The 25,147-nt window shown below is 36.2% G+C and overlaps 1 protein-coding gene across 9 annotated transcripts in view; it reads left to right on the plus strand.

Moving 5' to 3' along the window:
- DMD (dystrophin) overlaps nucleotides 1–25,147 on the plus strand; it is a 2,185,421-nt gene that overhangs the window by 1,450,588 nt on the left and 709,686 nt on the right. For all 9 annotated transcript variants that reach the window (XM_078064107.1, XM_078064109.1, XM_078064106.1 and 6 more), the window contains one exon: nucleotides 23,517–23,681. In XM_078064107.1, the coding sequence (XP_077920233.1) occupies nucleotides 23,517–23,681 (165 nt within the window). The remainder of the gene's footprint in view (nucleotides 1–23,516; nucleotides 23,682–25,147) is intronic.

Consider the following 25,147-nt stretch of genomic DNA (forward strand, 5'->3'; position numbering starts at 1 on the left):
TGCAAGAATTATGGGCTCTGTTATACACAAGAGGAAATGGGTTTAAGAGAGGTTCCCCAACACGACTGAGAACCCATAGCTTCTGAAGTGGTAAAGTAGATCATTAACCTGAGGCCTCTCACCTCTGAAGTTATTTGTTTTACTACGCTGCACTTGACTCGAGTTTTAAACTTTGTAAATTCGGGGCGAGAGCAGATTGAGACTAGGAACGGAAAGTTAACAGAAATAGTCTAATTGACTTACTAATAGCCGTTCCAGTTTGTGTGGAATGCAGCAGAAATGTGTGTACCCCTGGGATCCAGGCATCTATTTACAAATTATAAATATAAAAATTAGATATAGACATCAGGACTCCATTATGCATTTGCTGAATTTAATTCTCTGGTTTGGAGCTTAGATATGCATATTAAAACAAAGCAAAATAAAAACCCTTACCCAATTGATTCTGCTATGGGCTCTGGTTAAGAACATTGTGGTTAAGAAGATCATTGCACTATGGAATGTTTATTGACATTAAAATTAATTAAAAATGATTTTATAGGCCCTCCCACCTTTTAACTGTGAGGGACACAAAATCCAGATTTGAAAAATATTGCCACATTTCAGAAATACATTTAGATTTACCCTTTATTTTTAGGTTATTACTTTCTTCATTTTCATAACGTATTTGTTCATCAGTTGACTTTGATGGACTTCACTTTCTTTCAATCTTACAGATGAGAATTCTCCCTCCAAAAATCAATAGGAGCCTACTGATTTTATTTATTCTAATATGGAGGCACATAAAATGAATATGGCCAAAAAAGGTTAAAGTATGCCTGTTTTTTCGGAAGACTAGATTGTCAGTTGAAGCAGAAAATTATATTCAGTGCATTGGATTTATGCATTGTTTTAGTCTTCTCCAACCAATTTAGAAATACACTTTCTTATAAAATTGAGATTATTACAAATCCTGTACTAAGCAGCTGAAATAATGTGTGTATGCCAAGGTCATATCTTAAAAGTTTGGAAGGACATACTGCAATTGAATGTAAGTTCCGGAATGTACTCCATGTAATTTTCTGACACAATTCAGTAACTTAATTTTTATTTTTTACCTAATATTGTCTTAATTTTTACTTTACCTTTGACATTGTTTCATACATATTCATTGCTTGAAGGAAATTAAGCAGACATTATTCTAAAGTCAATATTGAGCCTGCTAATGACAATGGCTAAGTTAATTAACTAAATGGCAACCCTCACTGAACTTATTCAAAGCTATTTCCCCTCGTGATGTGTTTTCCTGAAGAAATGATGCATAAAAATTAAACTTTTATTCTCGGCTGTTCTATACCAGCCTCTAAATTGTTACTTTACATGTTACAACCTGTTGCATGATGAGTAATTATGAGATCACCTGAATTTAATGGCGGCAGACCAAATATAAAATCCTCAGGGATTATTTAAACCATCATTCCTTAAGAAAAGATTTTTGAAATGTTCTGAGCCAGTTCATTGCTGATATATAGTTGATAACACTGTATTGTGTAGTTGAAATTTGTTGAGGGTAGAACTTAAGTGTTATCAGCAGAGGAGGGAAAATGTAAACATTTGAAGTGATGGGTGTGTTAATGAACTCAATGGGAGGAATATTTTCACAATGTGTACATATATCAAATTATGACATTATATGCTTCAATTATCTCATAAATTCATCTGTCAATTATATCTCGGTAAAGCTGAAAACAAGTTAGAGCAAACACAAAACTAAACTAATACTTTTAACGTACAAAAGGAATTTTAAGTCCTAGATAACCTCGTATTTGTGTCAATTTATTTTTGTTTATGCAACCATAAGAAATAAGAGTCTTCAAAATAAAAGAAAAAACCCACCGATTTTAGCAGTGCCTATACCAAGTTGATTATTTGGGGATACTGAACAAAATCATTTTCTATACAAAACAAAGTATAAGCAAAAGTAGATCCAGGTTATGTGGAGCTTAAAGTATATTCTACTTTGGCAGTCTTCTTTAAGTCAAAAAACACAGCAGTAAAAATAAAAAATTTAGGGATGAGCATGAGTATTTACAAAAACAAAAGAAATCCTGACAGTTTCTAAAAGAAGCTGACAAATACCACATACACCACAAAATTGAGAAAAATAGCACAATATTTTTTAGTAATTAACCGCTCTGTAGTACTATAATATATAATACTATGTCATACTTCTTTCCCTGTCTCCCTGGCAGTACCTCTTCATGGGAGAGAAGCAAAAGACAATTTGGTCTTTCCCCTAGCATGGTTAATTACCATTTGGCCTTTATTTTTTTTTTTTTTAAAGATTTTATTTATTTATTTGAGAGAGGATGAGAGGAGAGAGAGAGCACATGAGAGGGGGGAGGGTCAGAGGGAGAAGCAGACTCCCTGCCGAGCAGGGAGCCCGATGCGGGACTCGATCCCGGGACTCCAGGATCATGACCTGAGCCGAAGGCAGTCGCTTAACCAACTGAGCCACCCAGGCGCCCCCATTTGGCCTTTATTGACGAGAGTTTAGAAAGTTTCTTTCATGTACACGATCATTGTTGGTGATGCTGTGTAAATTATCAGAATTGTTGTCAAATTTTGGAAGACCCTACCATGTTTCTTCCACATATGAACTGTAAAATTTGAGATTGTTTCAAGTTATCATGTACAGTGACTAATGAAGATTTTCAATCTAGCTGTACCAAGCTCTGCTTCTAGGGAACACTCGAAATTCATTAAGGAAAACAGATTGCTTGCAAATAAATCAAGGACTATTTATCCTTGCTTTTCGACAGAAGTGGAGAAGGATAACGTCTTACTTTAAGTGAACTCAAGAACAGAACCTAAGAAATTGAAAGCAAGAATGTTGATCCTCAGAAGTAGTAGTGAGGGGCGCCTGGGAGGCTCAGTCGGTTAAGCGTCCGACTCTTCATCTTGGCTCAGGTCCTGATCTCAGGGATGTGAGTTCGAGCCCTGCCTGTGGTTCTGCGCTGGGCAGGGAGCCTACTTAAAAAAAAAAGAAAAAGAGAAAGAGAAAAGAAGTAGTAATGAGAGAATAGGGTTGGTGAAGCAGAAAAAGGGGAAATCCCAGAAAAAATACTCCCAGCTCTGGAGAATCCTCTGAGGCAGAGCAAGTCGAGAGATGTTGGTGATATGCAAAGGAAATATCCATCACATTCTAGCCACATTAGAGATGATGCCAGTGACCAAGTGTCTGTTCCAGGTGAGATATTTATAAGGCAGCATGGGCTCTGGCCAGGCTTTTACTGGGGTGTGACTTCTTACTGGCTTCACATACCCCTTTTACTCAAATCCTTCTGAAGTCTGCTTTGTTGCAACTCTATTTAAAAGTGTTTATCCCTATATCATAAGGTTAATACTCCCCATGATGGTGCACAAAACCTTTCAGACCTACCCTGTCTGCCACCATTTTATTTTACATTCCCATCATGACTAGGGTTGTAAAAATTAGTGAATCAAAATAGAGAAAGCCCAGATTTTTTTTTACTACAAGTGTGTCTCAAATCCTGCCCAAAATAGGACTAAAAATTACTCATTGTTTATCTTAATTAAGATAAATTTAAATGGGCATCCTGTTTTTTATCTGGCAACCCAAGTCATAAGTAATTCTTCACTATTTCCCACACATTGTCAAGCTAGAGCCAGTATCTCACCCTTTTTCCCCCCTTGGGCTGCCCAGATTGGCTTTTGCTAGTTAAGCCATTAACACACAACTCGATTAAGGTCTCAACTCTGAATCTGTCTTGCCCCACTGCCACTTGACTCCGTTCTTCCTCCAGGAGACATGGGCCTTCAAGTCTCCATGCCTTTGGAGTGCTCTGTGTCGGTCTTCGTTAAAGTACTCATCACCTGGTAATTTAATTATGTGGTTAAATGTCTTTCTTTTCTTCCTGAATAAGTGCTCATTGAAGGAACGAAAAATTTACCTAGCATACTGTCTGGCATATAAAAAGCCCTAAATAGTTTTTATTTTAACCATTAAGCAATTCAACGGTGGTTTTTAATGATTGAAAACAGTTTCACAACTTTTAACAAAAAATTCATGGTTCACCTGTGACAAATATATGAATTAATACAATCTGGAATCCTGAGTAGTTTATATAAAAGTGATGATAAAGAACATGACTTCAACTTTATAGTTTTAATTTCAGCCTAAGTTGGAATGGTCATTAGAAAACGTCACTGTAGCTTTCGTTTTAAGAATCTCATCGTGATGGAAAAATATAAACGTTTGTCCAGCAGAGTCACTCTAAGGGGCAGCTGTGTGTGTGTGTGTGTGTGTGTGTGTGTGTGTGTGTGTGTATCAGAAGGGTTTCCACTTCAGCGTATAGCCTCTGGGGAATGAATCGGGACTAGAGAAGTTAGGAGCAAGTTCTGTATTTGCCTTTCAAAAAATGATTTTTTTCCCTTTAAGTTTGACACTGTCCTGATGCCCCCAAACTTCTGTTGTCTTCTGCATCTCAGGATTTGAGATACTCTGGATTTATCTCACTTGCCCCTGCGAGGAGCAGCTTCCAGGGCCTGAGAACAACTGTGTCTCAGCTCTTTGTTGGAAGCCAGAGCCTGATGTGTTGCCACGTCATCAGGAACGTAGCATCCCCTTTCGCCAGAGCCAGGAGATAGACCTCCTGCGCCGGCAAAGCCCTGGGGTGGAGAGAATTGTTAGCCGTTTGGTGTTGCTTGTTGCACTAAAGTCCATGACACAGGTTATCTGGCAGGAATCCTGGCTCTGGAGGAAAGTTGTTTCAATCCTATAAACAAATGACTGAAACACCATGGCAGTTGATTGTGTTAAGCCTGTATCCAAAATTGCTTTGTTAGGCTCTATTATATTGCTCATTATCTTGCTGTGAGGAAAATTAAGCTTACATCTGCTTAGGGTGACAAGGTATCCCGTTGTCATGGGATTTTCCACATTTTAGGCCTATGTCAAAGCCTCCTAATAAACCCTCAGAGAACATCTTTTATGTTCCCAGGCATTCAGGTGTCAGGCCAACACACAGTCTTTGTCTCCTTTCAACTCAGTGACACACTCAGGGCTGTGTACATTGCTCTGTTCTCTGCCAGAGATGAAATATATTCATAACATTCAAGCTAGAGAAGGCACCTCTGAGCAAGTCTAATCCAGTCTTTGCATTTTTCACTTGAGTAAATGACGTGATACTGACCGAATGGCCCCAGATGATGCAAATAGAGGCAGAGGTGGTATTAGAACCTGGGTCCCTTGACTTGCAGTCCTCCATTATCATCCCTTACCCCAGCGCCGGATTGATTCACATCCTCCGACTCTGGCTTCCCTTTCCCAGCCACAGGGCTCTCTCTTTCTTCCCCTGGGTTATGCTGCTCAGCCCTCACGCAGAGGAAACCACCACCGGGCTTCCGCATCCGAGACCCAGGAAGACCCCAGGTCTCTATTTCTCTCCTCCCTACTTTTCCTTTCCTCTTGTGTGACAATAACATTTTCTATGTGTAGCTGTGCTTTTGCTCAGTGCCCTCCCCTCCAGACAGGAAGTAGGTGAAAAATAGAGTTGTGTGGTGTACACCCTGGAGGCCAAAATAGTCGGACAGTGCAGTGATGTGCAAATGAAGCTACACAGCCCTTGTTTCTAGGCACCATGTGGTTGGGAGATAATCCCCAGGGGCCTTAGCAAGCACGCTCAATGAAACATGGAAGCCAGCAAATAAGGAAATGGAATTAATACACATGAGGTTGCTTCATCCCTGTGAGAGTAGGAAGTGTACTGGGGACAGCTGGACCCATCCGAGACAAGCTCATCATTCATTGTTCCTTCATACCGCTTGCTTAAAATATTTATTCGGCATTTATTTAGTGGAAGCAAAAAGAACTTGATTTTCAATTCATAAAAAAAAAAACTTCACCTCTTACTTTTTCTTAAAATGAGGAAATTACATGTACTAAAAGTCATGTGACTTTTTTACGTGCATGGATTATCCTTCATTTAATGTTTTTGCCATTTCTAGATGCATAGCACTATTCTATACCAGTGCTGTCAAATGGAAATATAACGCAAGCCATGTATATAATTTTAGATGTTCTAGTAGCTGTGTTAAAATGTAAAAATAAACAGGTAAAAGTAATTTTAATAATATATTTAACTCAGTGTATCTGAAATGGTGTCACTTTGACATTTTAGTAAGTATGAAAATATTAAAATGTTTTGTGTGAAGTCTTTGAAATTCACTTTGTATTTTACACATATTCTCATTCTCTGTTCCAAATAGCCACCTTCCAGGGGCTCAGTAGCCCCATGTAGCTAGGGGCGAGCATGTTGACCAGTGCAGTTCAGGGCTCATCAAGGCTAACAGTAACTTACAAGATATAATAACAATATTTTTTAAGTTTGTTTTTCTGGCTTTTATGTTGGGTCATCATTTCCATTTTTTAAGTTCTTTGTTCTATTTTCTTTTGCTTTTTCTGAATCATATAACTCCTGGGAAAGTAAATGAAAAGATTTTAGAGTTAAATAATAATATAGACAGTTCAGTCTTGCTAGACACTTGCCCCATACGATATTGAGGTTCCAGTTTCAGCTAGCTACCCTTGCAAGCTTGAGCTAGCTGGTCCCAGGTAAATGGCCCTGCCAAATCAGATATTTGCAAATACTAGCCACAGAAACTTCCTCAACAACAGATGAGGAGGAGGATGGATTTTTTAAAAATTTCCTATGGAGGTCGCTGTCCTCATACATTTTCCAAGTTACCCAAGGGGTTTGCCCAGGAGGCAGGAGTTCATGGATGCTGTGTTTAAAAGTTTTTCTCCTACACTGAACCCTGGGCACCTCCCTCACCCACCTACCCCTTAAAGCAGCTCTGGGAGACAAGCAGGGAAAAGACTTAGAAGGACTGGAGACTGAGTCAGCAACTCCGTGGTCCTCCAGAGCAGGGTCGGCAAACTCTGTGAAGGCATAGATGGTCATGATGTTAGGCTTCCCGTGACTACTCCGGGCTGCCTTGCTGGTGCAAACGTGGCCAGAGACAGCATGCAAAGAATGAGTGCAGAGGATTCCGGTATGACTTTATACATGGACACAGATTTGAATTTCGTATAATTTCCACGTGTCACGTGTCTTTTAATTTTTTTAACAATTATTTAAAATGTGAAAAGTCATTCTTAGCTCTCAAGACTGTATAAAAACAAGTGGCAGCTGGATTTGATTCATGAGCCAGACTTTGCTGTCCCCTGCCCTAGACTTTTGTTCAGATGGGCTGATAGCAACAATCCTGGCAGAAAAATAAGTAGTTTGGGCCCTGCCTTCTGCCCAGATTTTTTTGTTTTTTGGTTTTTGTTTTCTCTAAAGAAATCAAATTTGTCTTCTTTTTCAAATTTATATCTGTGTTCTTTTTCTCTTCTGGCTAGCAGGAAGAGAGCTACCCACCCTGGGGTTTTATTCCCTTTATAATGTCTGCACAGCTAGTAAAGTTTCATCTTCACATACACCAGTGACACATCCTCTCCTTTTTGTGTTCAAAACAAACACTCCCCCCCCACAAAGTCCCTATTTCCAGGAATAACTATTCTGTATCATATTAGTTTCTTATTTATCAGCAAGATTAAAACTCCTGGGGACTTTGATTTTCTTCCTAGGCATATTTCATTTCTTGGGTAATGCAATATGCATTTACTTCGTGGTATAAATAACAATAATGCATCCATTTGCAAATAGAGACTATTGCACGGAGAATATATAGATGTGAGTTATGCAGATTATCCCATTTGTTACAAAAATACTTTTTAATCTTGATATTTTTAAACATAATAAAATGATTCAGAGGAAGGGAAAGAAATAGAAGTGTTTTTTTTTTCCAACGTGGTGATTTTCTTTCTTTTAGAAGATGAATGTTAGAAAACAACAAACTTTCTAGCCAGAAACTGTTCAGATTAAAAGCAGCAATTCATTGTCATGTTCTCAAAACAGTCACATTTGTTTATGTACTTGAACACTCCTGGATTCTTTTCTAAAATATTTTGTTCTACTTTAAAAAGAAATTACAAGGATTGTTAAGGCTTTTAGGTACATCAATCCTCAAGCAAGCACTATAGTATGGCTTGTAGTGCTGTCCAAGATAACTCTTTGCAGGGATGGATATGTTCTCTGTCTGTGCTGTCCAATACATTGTGGCTTTTGAGCATTGGAAAGGTAACAAGTATGACTGAGGAACTGATTTTTAAATTATATTTATTTTAAGTAATTTAAGTTTAAAGTTATGTTTAAATAGTTAAATTGTTTCTAATGCAATTTCTTTAAAATTGATATGTGATCATGCAGAGTGTTTTTCACCCTTTTTCTCTAATGATTATATTCTGAAGTATAATGATTTGTATGTTTTTGTTTTTTTTTAAAAGATTTTATTTATTTATTTGACAGAGAGGAACACAGCGAGGGAGGGAACACAAGCAGGGGGAGTGTGAGAGGGAGAAGCAGGCTTCCTGCCGAGCAGGGAGCCCGATGCGGGGCTCGATCCCAGGACCCTGGGATCATGACCTGAGCCGAAGGCAGACGCTTAACGACTGAGCCACCCAGGTGCCCCTAATGATTTGTATGTTAACAAAGGAGAGGACTCTGGTTTTTAAAAATTCTATTGTTAAAATAGCTAATTTGGGGGCACCTGGGTGACTCAGTCGGTTAAAAGTCCGACTCTTGATTTCAGTGCAGGTCATGATCTCAGGGTGGTGAGATCGAGTCCCACATTGGGCTCTGTGCTGGGTGTAGAGCTTGCTTAGAATTCTCTTGCTCCCTCTCCTTCTGCCCCTCCCCCCACCTCTCTCTCTCTCTCTCTTTTTCTTTCTCTCTCTCTCAATAAGATAAAATAAAATAAAATAATAAAATAAAATAGCTACTTTTTCCTGACAGCTCAAGGATGATCTTAATAAATATCAAGCTATTATAATTTGTTATGATTTTTGTTGGTTAGGTAGATTTACACAGATCCTGGCTTAGTTTTCCTTGATCAAACAAAACAGACACACACACACAATAAAAAACTGTGTTTCCTAACTATCCAGAGGACCTTTCTGTATATCAGCCAGGCTGCTGCCCTGGTCTCTGCCCAGCAAAAAAGAACAAAGACTGCTGATAGGAGAGTGTGAGAATAAAGTAGTTCTTTCCTTGTTCTAGAATGAGTATGAGCTGGGAGAGAAGGAGAGAGAAAAATATGGGGTTAATTTTTACCAGCAGATTTTGTGGTATGTGTATGTGTCGTATAAATTACGTGTTAACCTCTTTGTAAGTTTTATTATCCTCAGGGTTTAAACAGTATGTGATCAAAATCACATTATGTAGTAAAGAGTGTGTGAGTAGGTAGATAGTTAGGTGGGTGTAAATCCCTATCAAATCCATTTTAGAAGATAAATGATAGCTGTTGAAGTTTGGGCAAATCAATTTCACCAATTCACTTCACTTGTCTAATGCCTCTGGGAGCCATCACAGAGCTGGTTACCTAATATTAGGGTAGGGTAGGTTTAAATCAAGGTGAACAGTCAAAAAACATTTTTTCCATGAACTACGTATATTATTAAGGATTATTTTATTATGGAATTAGTTGCTTATTTGCAAACTAAGAAATTAATGAACGAGAATACTGCTCATGAACACCAAGGTTTATTTAAAAGCCAATATGGGTTTAGTGTGGTAATAAGGGCCCAGTTCTCCAAGGAAGGCAAACCTATTTATTGTACATCAAATTTTGCTGACTTTGAAATCTCCCTAGGAATGTTCATTTACCTCATCATGTATTATGTGTTTCGGATCCTTAGCAACAGTAACAAAATCCAAGTGTGCTAATGAAGTGGTTATGCAATGAAACTAATATACACCATGGTCTGATACAGGAGACTTCACTCTTATATTCAGGTAGAACTGAACACAATATAGAAAATACAGATCTTGAAACATTGTACTTAAAAACCGCATGTTTTAAAAGAAAATCCATTTACGTTTAAAGGAAAATTCCAATAGCTATGCCATTGGAGGGTGCCTGTCCTAAAAATAAATTATAATTGGTCAGTTCAAAATTGTATATGGATTTATAATTTTAAATGTCTGGTGGCATATAGCCATAATGTATTTTTCACTTTAATATTCATTATTATTTTATTAAATTTCCAGAGGGAGAGAAAGTAAATGACCTCCTAGTGAGAGATACTTTACCATGAGACCAGTTGTAAAAAATAATTGAGGATTGTGCTGGAAAATATATCATTCCTAAGTTCTGGTTGCCCAGTGGCTTTAATTTATTGAGGTAGAAAAATATGCAAGGTGAAATGAGGTCCCCAAATGCTTCCTAGCTCATGCATTTTATCCCGAGGACAATAATGGTCTGCTTGAATTACTCAATTGGTATTACTAAATTTTGGAAGGTTTTTAAAAATTATTTTGGTTGGTGGCAAGGGAGTATTTGTTCAAGATGCATTCAGAGTGCAGGGTGTGTGTGGGGGGAGTTGGCGGTGAAGGTTTATACTTAGCCATACAATGAGCGACTTGAATCAATTAAGAAAAAAAAAAACAGTACACTTGTGGATAATATATAAGGTGGTGGTTGGAAGAAAAATAGTTACTAGGTAAATATTCATTGAATTAATTGCACAGGCAATGTTTCTGCCAGTGCTGTAATTAACACATATCCCATCTCTTCTCTAGCTCCAGAATTCATGACATCAGTGTAACTGAAAGAAAATGTCAAGAATTGAGTCTTCTACCCGTGTTTCTTGCTCTTCTTGACTGACTAGATTCTACCCTTTCATGCTCAGGTGTACTCAAATCCTATTTCGCCAGCCTAGCTGCTGGGCAAGACCTGTTCTTGCTGTTCTCGTGAGCTTGGGCATTTACACATAGACTCAAACAAGAAGCAGAGTTAAAAATGCAACATATGTGAGAATATAAGCACTCTGAAGAGAATGCTGCTTTTTTTAAATTTTCTTTTATTACGTTATGTTAATCACCATACATTACATCATTAGTGTTTGATGTAGTGTTCCACGATTCATTGTTTGCGTATAACACCCAGTGCTCCATGCAATACGTGCCCTCTTTATTGCTGCTTTTAATCCTCAGCTTTACCTTTTGTCTTCTCTGCAAGTGATTGGTGTGTGTGATTGTTCATGTAACAAGTGCTGTACCACATAAGAGAAAGTGTATACAAAGATGAAGCATTCAGTCGTAGTTATATGTGTGTAATGTGTGTGGTGTGCTGGTGTGTGTGTGTGTTTTCAAGCTTTCGGGGAAATGTAAGGGAAGAAAATACAAGTGCAAAAGGGAGACTAGTAAAATATGGAAAAAAGCAGTACCTGACAGGGCCTGATGAAGTAGCACAGATAATAAATGATACAGAGTTTATTAGAAAGAATAATTATTTCTATCCGGAGGGATTAGGCAATCTTCTCTGAGAAGGTGGCACTTTCTTTACCCAAAACATGAAGGATGGAAAAGGTTTTATATGTGTCAATTAGGAAAAGAGATATTTCATTGAGGAAAAAGAAGACATTTTAATGGCAGAGCAGACGATGACAGAGGAACAGAAGGCAGTCAAGGGCATACCCAGAATAATGAGATCACCATTTACCAAAATGGAGTTTTGTTATTAGAAAGATGTGAACAGTAGGTCAGATGAGGTCAGATTGTTGAGGGCCAGGCTAAAGAATTTGGAGACGATTGGGAATCAGTCACATGATGTAAGCACGAAAATAAAACAAGGGGCAATTTTGGAAGTTGAATTTAGTAGTTGCAAGGACAAGAGGACTTTATCATCCCCCATACTTTCAAAGTTAGGAAGAAATTGCATAAGATCTAATAAGTAACTGAGGGAATTTATTCTAAGAACTGCTGTGAAAGAAAGTAGACTTTCTTTTGTGCTCTTTTCGGTATGTTTTCTCAAAGTCCTGTAGCTAAAAAGAATGGAAGGCAAAGTAGTACAGGTGGTTAAGTGCATGCGTTTCTGAGCTTAACTTCTTGGGTTCAAAGTCTACCTTGGTTATCAGTTACAGGCTATGTGAACTTGGGCAAATCACTTAGCCTCCCTTTGTCAATTTTTCAACTATAAAATATAGATAATAATAGTACCTACATCATAGTGTTGTTATAACTAAATGTTGATATGTAAAAAACAAAACAAAACAAAACACTTAGACTACTGCTTCACGCATCATAAGGACTACAACAAATCATCTATTTCTACCAGACAAGTATGTATGTATGCCTATATTTAAAACAGCCATTTTCTGATTTAAAGTAGTTCATGTTCATTGCAGACAAAAATGCAACTGCGAGGGGCACCTGGGTGGCTCAGTTGGTTAACTGTCTGCCTTCGGCTCAGGTCATGATCCCAGGGTCCTGGGATCGAGCCCCGCGTCTGCTCCTTGCGCGGCAGGGAGCCTGCTTCTCCCTCTCCTGCGCCCCCGTGCTTGTGCGCTCTCTCTGTCAAATAAATAAATAAAATCTTTAAAATAAAAAGAAATGCAGCTGAGCAAAAATGACCTATTACCCAGAAATGAAAACTTTTATGCTTTTGACATACCACGTATGTTTTCCATATTACTAAATACACATGTATGTCACTTATTACACATCCGCAGAGTATGTAACTGGATGGATGTTTCATAACTTTTAACTCATACCCTATTGGTGAGTGTGGAAGCCATTTCAAATGTTTTGCATCTGTAAGTGAGGCTGTGGCAAACATTCTTGTGATTTAACATGTGTACACAGCATTGTTGCCTTACGATAAAATATGAAAAGTTGAATTTCTGGTCTAAGAGTGAGAATATGTTTATATTTGAACACATAGCGCAAAACTCTACCTAATCCACTCCCAGCCCTAGCCTTCCCAGAGGGATGGTCCAACTTACTTACTAGTACTTTTGGAGAGGGCCTGAATCCTTGTACTGTTGCTATTACGTGACATTGCTGTATTGTAATACAAGAAGTTTTAAAAAAAAATCTTTGCCAAATCAATAGGTGCAACCTTACGCCTTACTGTTTGAATTTGATTTCTGTGGTTTCTAGTAAAGTTAAACAGTTTTAATAGACTTATAGGTCAGTTACAGTTCTTCTTTCATAAATTGTCCATTTGTGATCCTTGTTCATTTTTTTTTCTGTTGAGTATTTATCTTTTTCCTATCGATCTGTGAGAGTGGTTTTATCTTGAGTGTCTTTCAAGGCATTTAAGGCACATTGCCTGTGGTTTTGATTTTTCTTTTGCTTGTTTAATTTTTTAATATAAGGAAGTTTTAGATTATTATGGATTTAAAACAGTCACTTTATGGTTTTAAAATCAAAATTATAACTTTTACATCAAAATTGTAAGAACATTTACCCATATTTTTGTTATTTGTATGGCTTTATTTTTTTACACCAAAATTTCACTCACCTGGTATTTAGTTTGGAACTGTATGAGCTCGGAATTTTTAAACTGAGCTAAAATTTGACCAAGTATCATCTATATTTTTAAGTATGAAAGGTTCAGAATTCAGCATTTATCATTAAATTCTTTGGAAATAATGCTAATTTATCACAAAAATTGCTATGTATCTGAATTTGCAATTTTCTCTTACCATTTTTATTTATTATAACAACTTATTTTGTCTATGTCTCTATTTTTTATTTTTCATTTAAATTCAAGTTAGTTAACTTTTAGTGTAGTCTTGGTTTCAGGAGTAGAATTTAGTGATTCATCACTTAGATATAACCCCCAGTGCTAATCCCAGCAAGTGCCCTCCTTAATGCCCATCACCCATTTAGCACATCCCCCCACCCACCTCCCCTCCAGCAGCAACCCTTAGTTTGTTCTCTATAGTTGTGAGTCTTCTATGATTTGCCTCCCTGTCTGTTTTATTTTATTTTTCCTTCCCCTCTGCTATCTTCATCTGTTTTGTTTCTGAAATTCCACATGACTGAAATCATATGATATTTATCTTTTTCTGACTGACTTATTTCGCTTAGCATAATAACCTCTAGCTCCATCCACATCATTGCAAATAGCAAGATTGCATTCATTTTGATGAGTGAGTAATATTCCTATATATATATATATATATATATATCTCACCTCTTCTTTATTCATAAGTCAATGGACATTTGGACTATCTCCATGCTTTGGCTATTATTGATAATGCTGCTATAAACATTGGGGTGCATGTGCCCCTTTGAATCAGCATTTTTGTATCCTTTGGATAAATACCTAGTAGGGCAGTTGCAGGGTCATAGGGTAGCTCTATTTTTCTCTTTTTGAGGAACCTCCATACTGTTTTCCAGAGTGGTTGTACTAGCTTGCATTGCCACCAATAGTGTAAGAGGGTTCCCCTTTTTCCACATCCTCACCAACATCTATTGTTTCCTGAGTTGTTAATTTTAGCCATTCTGACAGGTGTAAGGTGGTATCTCATTGTGGTTTTGATTTGTATTTCCCTGATGACGAGTGGTGTTGAGCATCTTGTCATGTGTCTGTTAGCCATCTGGATGTCTTCTTTGGAGAAATGTCTATTCACGTCTTCTGCCCATTTCTTAACTGGATTATTTGTTTTTTGGGTGCTGAGTTTGTTAAGTTCTTTATAGATTTTGAATACTAACCCTTTTTCTGATATGTCATTTGCAAATATCTTCTCCCATCCCATCAGGTGTCTTTTAGTTTTTTGATTGTTTCCTTCTCTGTGCAGAAGTTTATTTTTTTTTTGTTTTTGTTTGTTTGTTTTTTATCTTGATGAGGTCTCAGTAGTTCATTTTTGCTTTTGTTTCCCTTACCTCCAGAACATGTCTAGTAAGAAGTTGCTGCAGCTGAGATCAAAGAGGTTGCTGCCTGTGTTCTCCTCTAGGATTTTGATGGTTTCCGTCTTACATTTAGGTCTTACATCAATTTTGAATTTATTTTTGTATATGGTGTAAGAAAGTGGTCCAGTTTCATTCTTCTGCATGTCGCTGTCCAGTTTTCCCAGGGCCACTTGTCAAAGAGACTGTCTTTTTTCCATCGGATATTCTTTCCGACTCTGCTGACCATATAGTTGTGGGTCCATTTCTGGGCTCTCTACTCTGTTCCATTGATCTATGTGTCTGTTTTTATGCCTGTCTATGTCTCTATTTTAAAATGGATGACAAATCTACCAAAATGTAGAAGACACTACAATTGCATGAAGATCATTTAATCATGGTTTTGGGTTAATCATCATCCAAAAATTTATTCAGTAAGCTTCCTAATTTACCTTGTAATCCCTATGTAATAGTCTTGAATTAACAAATGTCAAATAGTATTTTTTTCAGTATGTTTATATACATTTCATTTGTATTGGTTATATTAAAGTTGACTTCTAAATGTATATATCTCATTAATAGTAATGAGCAATAAGGATATAGATTGTTCCCATAAATATTAAAAGCTTTTGAAAAGTATGAATTTCAGTACTCCATTTATCAAGTAATACGTTAGATTTTGAAAGATCAGAGAAATTGTGTTTTGGCAGGTAAGAGAAAAGGAAAGTTAGAATTTGGAGTCAGGAAAACACAGATGTCTAATGCTACATTTTTTTTTTAACTTACTAGTAACTTTAGGAATATTATTTATAGTTGTGAACCTTAATTTCCTCACTTGTCAGTTGTAGGAAAAAATATATTTCATAGGATTATGGGTGAGATTAAGGGAGCTAATATAAGTAAAAGCTGTCATATAGCACCTACAGCATATTGAAAGTCTAAGTCAAAATGATAATTTTATTGTAGCAGATATTTTAGAGGGATAGCCAGCCACCCAATCAGTATAATCCATTTATTTCTTTTTATTTAACATTTAAAACATACAAAATAATACTCTTTCTGTGTAGTAACTTTATAAAATGCCAAAATATATCAACAGTTACATAAAAATGATCTTTAATTGGTAACACCCCCAAAAAATTATGGTTAATAATTTCATGTATTTCCAGTCATTTAAAAAATACAGATAGATAGATACTGTTATGCCAAATATATACAGAAAATCGAAGACCTAATTTATGTGTGGTGTATAACTTACCTTTTACCGATTAACATGTCATGAATATTTTCAAAATAGAGTGTTTTTCATAGTGTGTACTTTAAAGGATGCAAAGTATCCCCTTATATGGGTGTAATTTATTCCATTTGAGGGATTTTATTTCAGTTTTTCACTAGTATAAATGACAGAATTGGGTATTCACATGTCTCTGTGTATATCTCTGATATTCCCCTAGGAAAATTCATAGAAGTAAAATTTTGCAGTTGAATGGAATGAGTACTTTTTTTTCTCCTTTCAAGTTTTTATTTAAATTCCATTTAGCTAACATACAGTGTAATATTAATATCAGGTGTAGAATTTCGTGATTCATCACTTATATACAACACCAGTGCTCATCACAAGTGCCCTCCCTTACAGCCACCACCCACTTAGCCCATCCCCCCACCCACCTCCCGTCCAGTAACCCTCAGTTTGTTCTCTAGAGTTAAGTGTCTCTTTTCTGGTTTGCCCCTCTTCCTTTTTCCCTATGTTCATCTGTTTTGTTTCTTAAATTTCACAGATGACTGAAATCATATTTGTCTTTCTCTAACTTATTTCAGTTAGCATAATACACTCTAGCTTCACCCACGTATGGCTGAGTAATGTTCCGTTGTATGTATATATCACATCTTTATCCACCAGTCGATGGACATTTGGGCTCTTTCCATAATTTGGCTATTGTTGGTAATGGTGCTGTAAACATCGGGGTGCATGTATCCCTTTGAATCACTATTTTCATATCCTTTGGGTAAATACCTAGTAGTGTGGAGAAAGGGGAACTCTATTACACTGTTGGTGAGAATGCAAACTGGTGTAGTCACTCTGGAAAACAGTATGGAGGTTCCTCAAAAAGTTAAAAATAAAACTACCCTAGGACCCAGCAATTTCACTACCAGCCTAAGGCTTTTAAAATATTTTCATAGACTCTTTTATATTGAAAGATAAGAGACACATAGGAAAGTATACAGATCATAAAAATAGAAATAGACTTCTTAAAAGTTAGCATACCATTGCTACTAACACCCAAATCAGGAATTAGAACTTTATTCTAAGAGTTTACTTCATGCTCCTGCCCATTATTAACCCTTTCCCAACTACCCCTCACCAAGGACAAGCTTGCTTCTGACTTCAAACACTTGTAGAATATATGTATTTCTAGATCATCCACTCTCTTCTTAACTGAAGTGGCACCATTGTCATAAATTAAGTAAGTACATATAGTCTATCCTCACAGCAGTATCACACAGAATTAATTATATTAAATAATGATACCTGGTAGTGAACATTCTTAAACTTGGTTGTTCTTCAAGATTGCATTGGATATTCTTGGCCCTTGGTATTTGTATATAAATCTTAGAATTGGTATGTCACTTTCTATTAAAAACCAGCTGTTGCAATTTTAATAGAGCTTGCACTGAATTTACAGATTATTTGAAGAGAGTTGATACCTTTACAATATAGGATCTTCCAGTTGGTTTCTCCCAAGAGAGGAATAAGGTATACTCCTTTATTTTTTTAGGCTTTCCTTAATCTCTCAGGCATATTGATAGTTTTCAAGGTAGAAGTCTTTTTGGTATGAATTATCAAATTACTCCCTACAAATGTAAGAATTCATCCTCCAACAAACAACATAAGAGTGCTTATTTTCTAGAACTCTGACAAATACCTTTGACAAAAGCCAATATAATAGGCAGATGATGGTTTATTATCGCTGTTTTAATTTGCATTTCACCGATTACTTAGTGGTTGGACTTTTTTTTTATTTTTCTTTAAATTTTATTATGTTATGTTAATCACCATACATTACATCATTAGTTTTTGATGTAGTGTTCCATGATTCATTGTTTGCATATAACACCCAGTGCTCCATTCAATACGTGCCCTCTTTAATATTTTGTTTATTGGCTGTTTGCATTTTTTGTCAAATTCCTGTTTAAATTCTTCATCGAGTTTTCCAATAGATTCTCCATCTCATTTCATTTATTGAAAGATCTTTTTATATGAAAGATTATAACCCTTTGTCTGATAGATACTGCAAATAGTCACAGCTGTCATTTGTTTTTAATTCTGCTAATTGGCCTTAATTTTGAAAGAGCAATACAAATATTATACTTAATAGTTTATTCACATTACTTTCTGCTTCTAAAAGCCTTCTTCATGCCAATATTTTATTTTAGTTCTGTTATTAATTTTTTACACTTAACACTTTAATTTCTCTGAACATTTTGGTGTAAGATATGAAGTAAGTATTTAATATCTGTTTATTTCTAAAACAGACACCTCTGTTTATCTTATTATTAAAATTTCTACACATTTGAAATTAAAATTCAGAAGTTGAAAAAAGGGAAGCTAATCTTGTGTGAAATTAGGTCAAGATTTGGTTAGATACTAAATTAACACATAAGGGAACTGAACATGTTTTTTTGCTTTCACCACAGAGAGCATGTCATATGAAGAGTATGGTTCCATAATACTTAAAAAGATTATTGGGAAAATGATGCATTTTACTATTAAACTGTTTACATATTTTGATAAGAATATGAAGTAGTAAGTGTAATAGTAAATAATTTTAAGCCACATAAAAACTGACACGAAACCTACTCGTATTCCACATCATAAATTATTCACGTTATCTTTTTCCATGAACTGTGTAGAAGCCATCAGTTCCTGAAGACTCTTTTGAAGGTGTGGGGAATCACAAAAATTATAGGTCAGAAGGTCTCAAATGCTACCCTACCATTAACTAAGTTACGTTGTCATAGGAAAATAATCACAATTTTGAACTGGTGGCTTTAGATGTGTTACATCCTATTAATAATGATTTGTTATTAACATATATATTCTCACCATTATTTTTGGCAGGAAGAAAAGCTGGTAGGTTTCCTTTCTAAATTAATTTATTTCTCTGTGAAGGTAATATATTTATATTTTGCAAAAATTTAAAACTGTAGTGAAAATCTTCTACCCCATCCACCATCTGCCCTACCATCACCAAGCATTGATTTTACGTGCATAAATACATCTACAAGATAAATTCCTAGCAGCAAAATTCTGGGTATAAGGTTACATGCATTTTGTAGATATTGCCAAATTGTCTTCCACAGGGGTACAACAGTTTGTCTATCCCACTGGTCATATATAATCGTGTATTTTCCACAACCTTGGCAGCATAGTGTGTTTCAGACTTGGATATTTGTTAGTGCAATAGATCAGATTTTCGGATCTCTCATTACAACAAAGTCTAACTTCTTTATGTATGTTTAAAATCCATTTATGTTTTCTTTTTTGTGGACTGTCCTTAACTTCTGTCCAGTTTTTCTCTGGCTTGTTGGCCTTTTTAAAATTAATTTGCAGAAGCTTTCTTATGTTTTAGGAAAATTAGTCCCTTATCTGAGATGTCACAGATATTTTTTTTCACGATTTGTCATTTGTCCTTTGACTTTGTTTTTAGGGGATTTTTTTTTTTTTTTTTGCCATTCAAAAGTCTCTCATTTTTATGTAGTCCAACCAACTAATATCTTTGTCTGTTAATTAAGGCTATTTCACTTGAGGATAAAATTACCTTCTTTATGTTGACTACTCTGGACATGCGTTGCTTCTTAAATTGAAAAAAAATTAATCCTAAATTTTGAAATTGTTTATCTTTCATTCACCAGATACTTATTGAAAACCTATCATGTGTAGGAACTCAGTTCATCCAGAAATCAAAGCTCAGTGAGGGAAGTCAATGTAAATAACAAAGAGTATAAGGCAAATGCTATGATGGTGGGAAGCACAAGGTCTGTGAGGATATACCCAGTGCAGATGTCATAACTAACCTGAAAACTACACGTGCCCCACAATCTCATTATGAGCTATCATTTATTTTTTTCAGATATTAGTCAAATCTCACCCATTGAACTGTTTGCTATCTGGAATTGTTCTACCTCTAGAACCAGGAAAGGATGGGTTGCGAGTGTGAGAAGACTAACAATCTCAGTTGAAAGTTACCTGGATTTCTGTGCTGATTTGTGAACCCTATTTGTGATCAGATATAAATGAGTTCATAGCTCAATTTTAGAGATTTTAAGAAAATATGATAGCTGTTATTTCCATTAACTTCAGAATCTAGAGGCTTTTAGACGCTACAAGTTGAAGCTATAAAGTATTTTTCACATGTACTTGTGACTAGAAAATAATCCGATAAAAATAAACTCTTAACTTCCTTATAAATGCTGGAAAAGGTAAGTAGAAAGCATTATTAGATTCTGTATTATAGACCTGGAATTACATTTGTGATATCAACTCTCTGTCTCTCTCTCACACACACACGCACATGCACACACGCACACAGACACACAAACACTCAGACATGCACACACAAATACGTTGTCCATCACCATAGATGTCATTATGGGTTAGAACTCACGAAACACAAATAGGCCTTTACCTAATACTTTGTTTACCTGACTTTATAGCAGGATACAAGTCAAACAGAGCAGATAACAGCATCACAGTTCATTATCCATGAACAAGCATTGCATGCTCCCTGCACACGTTGCTTTTTTTAACTCCTTACCCACAGAGGGAAAGGCTGCCAGGGGTGAACACCAAGGTCTGCACAGGTCACTTTAAATAGAGGGGAGGGGGTTGGAGGGATGGATTAGCCTGGTGATGGGTATTAAAGAGGGCATGTACTGAATGGAGCACTGGGTGTTATACGCAAACAATGAGTCATGGAACACTACATCAAAAACTAATGATGTAATGTATGGTGATTAACATAACATAAAAAAAATTTTTTTAAATAAAAAAATAAATAGAAGTCACAGGCTCTATTTCCTTTCCATCTTTTATACCATTTTTAGTCATGTAGGCCATAGGTTATATTCCAATTCACAGCTTTCCCAAAGCAGATACAGTTCCATACAACAAACAATGCAGGCCTAATGTTTCCCAATCATCTTAAAGTTAGCATTCCAAGGAAACATTGTTGTGGGACCCTAAGGTCAGTCTCAGGCTGGAATGCATCAGTACAGGCTAAATGTTAACCCATGCATTTTACACAATATATATAAATGCCTTTATAGGTTTCAAAATACATATTGTTTACATATAATCAGAGCTTATATAAAATTCCTTCTCCTGTAAATCAACTGATGAGTTATTTTGTCCATTAATGTATCTCCCTTTCTCCTCATACCTCTTGGGTGCAATTAAGGAACATAATGTTCTTCAGTTAGTTCTTTCAAAAATATCTAAAGCAGATGGTCCAAAGTATGGGGCATTGTTTAGATGATGCACTAGTATATTAATATACTTATCTAGTTTACTTTTTAAATATTCTCTGTAATATTGGTGAAGATGTGGAGAAAAAGGAGCCCTCTTGCACGGTTGGTGGGAATGCAAACAGATGCAGCCACTCTGGCAAATAGTATGGAGGTTCCTCAAGAACTTAAAAATAGAGCTATCCTACAATCCAGTAATTGCACTACTGAGTATTTACCCAAAAAATACAAAAACACTAATTCAAAGGGATACATGCACTCCTATGTTTATAACAGCATTATTTACAATAGCCAAATTATGGAAGAGCCCAAGTGTCCATGAAAAGGTGAATGGATAAGTAGACGTGGTGTGTATGTATACACACACACAAAATACACAATGGAATATTATTCAGCCATAAAAAAGAATGAAATCTTGCCATTTGCAATGATGTGGATGGAGCTAGACAGTATAATGCTAAGCAAAATAAGTCAGAGAAAGACAAATATGATTTGTATGATTTCACTCATATGTAGAATCTAAGAAATAGAACAAACAAGCAAAAGAAAAAGAGAGAGAAACCAAGAAACAGACCTTTAACTGTAGAGAACAAACATGGTTACCGGAGGGGAGGTGAGCAGGGGATGGGTGAAACAGGTGATGGGGATTAAGGAGTGCACTTGTTGTGATGAGCACTGGGTGTCATAGGGAAGTGTTGAATCACTATATTGTACACCTGAAACTAATATAACATGGTGTGTTAACTGTACTGGAATTAAAATTTTAAAATGTTATCTATAATAACATATTATCTTATAATAGATGTATGTTGTAGCATGTGTGTTCATGTTATAATGTAATGTTATATTTATATTATTAGAATAGTATTAATCATATCATAAAGAGTTGCCATTACAGGTTCCCATTCTTTACTACTGTGTGCCTGTTTTGGCCCTTGACAATAGGAAGAAAACGTCTTTACTCTTGCTTATCCTGGCTCCCTACTTACACTTTGAGCTCAAGCCATAATCACTAACATGTAATGGCTTTATTGTCATTCCCTATCATGCAGGATATTGCTCTCAGCTATTTACATGAATTACCTTATTTAATCCATATAGTGACCCTGTGAAGCAGATACGGTCACTGTCTGCATTCTGTATAAAAGGCACTGAGAATTAAAGAAAACTTGGCTCAAGTGCTAGGAAAGAACTAGAATTAAGATTTAAACCAAGCAGCCTAACTCTAGACTTCACAATGTTTGTTTTTTTTTTTTTTTTAAGATTTTATTTATTTATTTGACAGAGAGAGAGATAGCGAGAGCAGGAACACAAGCAGGGGGAGAGGGAGAAGCAGGCTTCCTGCCGAGCAGGGAGCCCGATGTGGGACTCGATCCCAGGACCCTGGGATCATGACCTGAGCCGAAGGCAGACACTTAACGACTGAGCCACCCAGGCGCCCAAGACTTCACAATGTTGAACAGAGTATCCTACTCCTTCCCAAGATATTTCATGTTTCTCAACCCCAATGTCATCATCCATTTATAAAATGGGGAAAAGAATAGTATCTGTATCATAGGATTGTTGGGTGGATTAAAGAAGGCTGTAAATGTGAAACTTCCTAACATGGTATTTGGCACATTGTAAGCCCTTAATAAAAATAGCCTATAATCATACTGATATATTCTACTCTAATCCAAATGTCTTTTTTTTTTTTCCTTTTCATTCCGATCATCTTATTTTGTTTTACTTGGTTATACTTAGACCCACAAACTATACCCTACCTTCCCATTTTATTTTGTGCATAAAAGAATTGCCTTGTACAATTTTCCTTAACATAAAAGAAAGTTAGAAGGAAGTATAAAGGCAGAATGTCTGGCATCTAGTATGCAATACATCATTATGCTTAGTAAATGAATATACTTCTTTACTTTTATTGGTTGGAGTTGGGTATGCATTTGTGAGAGTGTGTGTTTTGAATTTCCAAAAAAAAAAAAAAATGCTTATTGTCTTTAAAGCATAGGATTTGGGGGAAGTCTATTAATAAATGATTGTAATATGTGAATTAAATCCTAACATGTAACCCATGTGAGTAATCCGTATCCTCCTGTAAAATACCAAATTCGGTAAATTTCTGTAACATTTTAAAGCAAATAACTTTAGAATATATTTATTTTTTGCTTTTTTATTTAAACCATGGGAATCTTTTCCTCTTTTTTTTCCTTGCAGGTTTCTAGAGATTTGCCTGAGAAACAAGGAGAAATTGAAGCACACATAAAAGACCTTGGGCAGCTGGAAGAGCAGTTAAATCATCTGCTTCTGTGGCTGTCTCCTATTCGGAATCAGTTGGAAATTTACAATAAGCCGAATCAAACGGAACCATTTGACCTTAAGGTAGGGACTTTTTGCTTTAAATATTGTTCTCCAAAAAATGGCAATATCACTGAACTAAGTTTCTCATCCATTATCATAATCATCATTGTTGTTATGTTAGTAATAATAATAAATTGACTAGCATTTTTTGTTTTGTCTTACAGCACTTACTAGCAATAATATATTCATTAAGCTCTTATCAACTAGAATGCCTTCATCATCTTTGTTATTATGACCTGTTTCCCATCCCTACTTCAATTGCAATCAATATATATTTGTAGACTCCTTATCTAAAACTAAAGTTGTTTAGGAGATTAGGTGCCTACCAAATAAAGTATAGGCTCTTTAGTAAATATTAGAAAACTCTCTCAGACTGACTCCAGTTTACCTTTGTATCCTTTTATTCTGCCAACAACCTCCCTTTATATTCTAACTACAACAAATTATATGTTATGTTTATATGTGTGTGGTTTCATGCCATGTCTGTGTCCTTGATCTCTCTTCCTTAAATTACTTCTTTCTCCTTTGTTGGCATGATGAACTTTTCTATATCCTTCAAGACTGAATTCAATGTCTTTACTTCTTCAAAACTTTTTTCCATACCCCAGGTAGAATAAAAAACCCTCTTAGGATTTCTTATAAACCCTCTGTGTCCATTTCCTGTAACCTTTGTACATTGATTTACACTTAAATTTTACAGACCTGAGTACCTCATCACACTCTTCTTTGGATACAGAGGGCATCTTCTTCCTTACCTGCCTCATTCCCCTCCTTTCTGAACACCCCCATCTCAGGGCCCAGTGTCTGGTGGGTGCTTGTATTTTTGAATAAAAGAATAAAGGTGGTAATGAGACACCCAGAATGGTAATGTGTTGCCACAGGTAAACCTAGTGCTCTAGACCAACATGCCAATTGGACGCCCCTATCTTCTCGTTTTAGGGTCCCTGTAGACATGGATTGTCCCTATCTTCTCTTTCCTCCCAGGAGCATATTCCAAAGACTTATCCCAACTTGATGCCCTGCTTTGCATCTCCTTTGGGCCAATAACATTAAACAGCTAATCAAATAAACCAATTAAATTGAAATCTCAACCTCTTGATTAATGTAAGGATGGACACTTTCAGACTAAGTAAGTTAAGTAACATCTTGAGTAAAGTTTTTCTTTTAGTTCACTGACCCTGATTTTTCAATTTGCTTGCTTTCCAGGGTTATCACAACCTCATGTTTTTTTTTTATCTCCACGTAGGTGCTGTTTTGCTGGGAGATAAGGCAAGGATAAAATAAAGTGTGAAGATATTCTAGAGAAGAGAAAGTCCAAGTGTGGGAAAGATGGGCTTGAGTGAGGTTAAGGGGAGAGAGAGAAAGAGAGAGGTTGGGAACAACTAAAATGAGTTATATTTGCAAAGCGCACTCCACTACTTTCACCTTACCTCTTCCTGATGTGTATATCCACCATTCTGTTAGCTGCCCCTGAGCACAGATGATCC

Source organism: Halichoerus grypus, chromosome X (genome assembly GCF_964656455.1).
Source record: "Halichoerus grypus chromosome X, mHalGry1.hap1.1, whole genome shotgun sequence".
NCBI lineage: Eukaryota > Metazoa > Chordata > Mammalia > Carnivora > Phocidae > Halichoerus > Halichoerus grypus.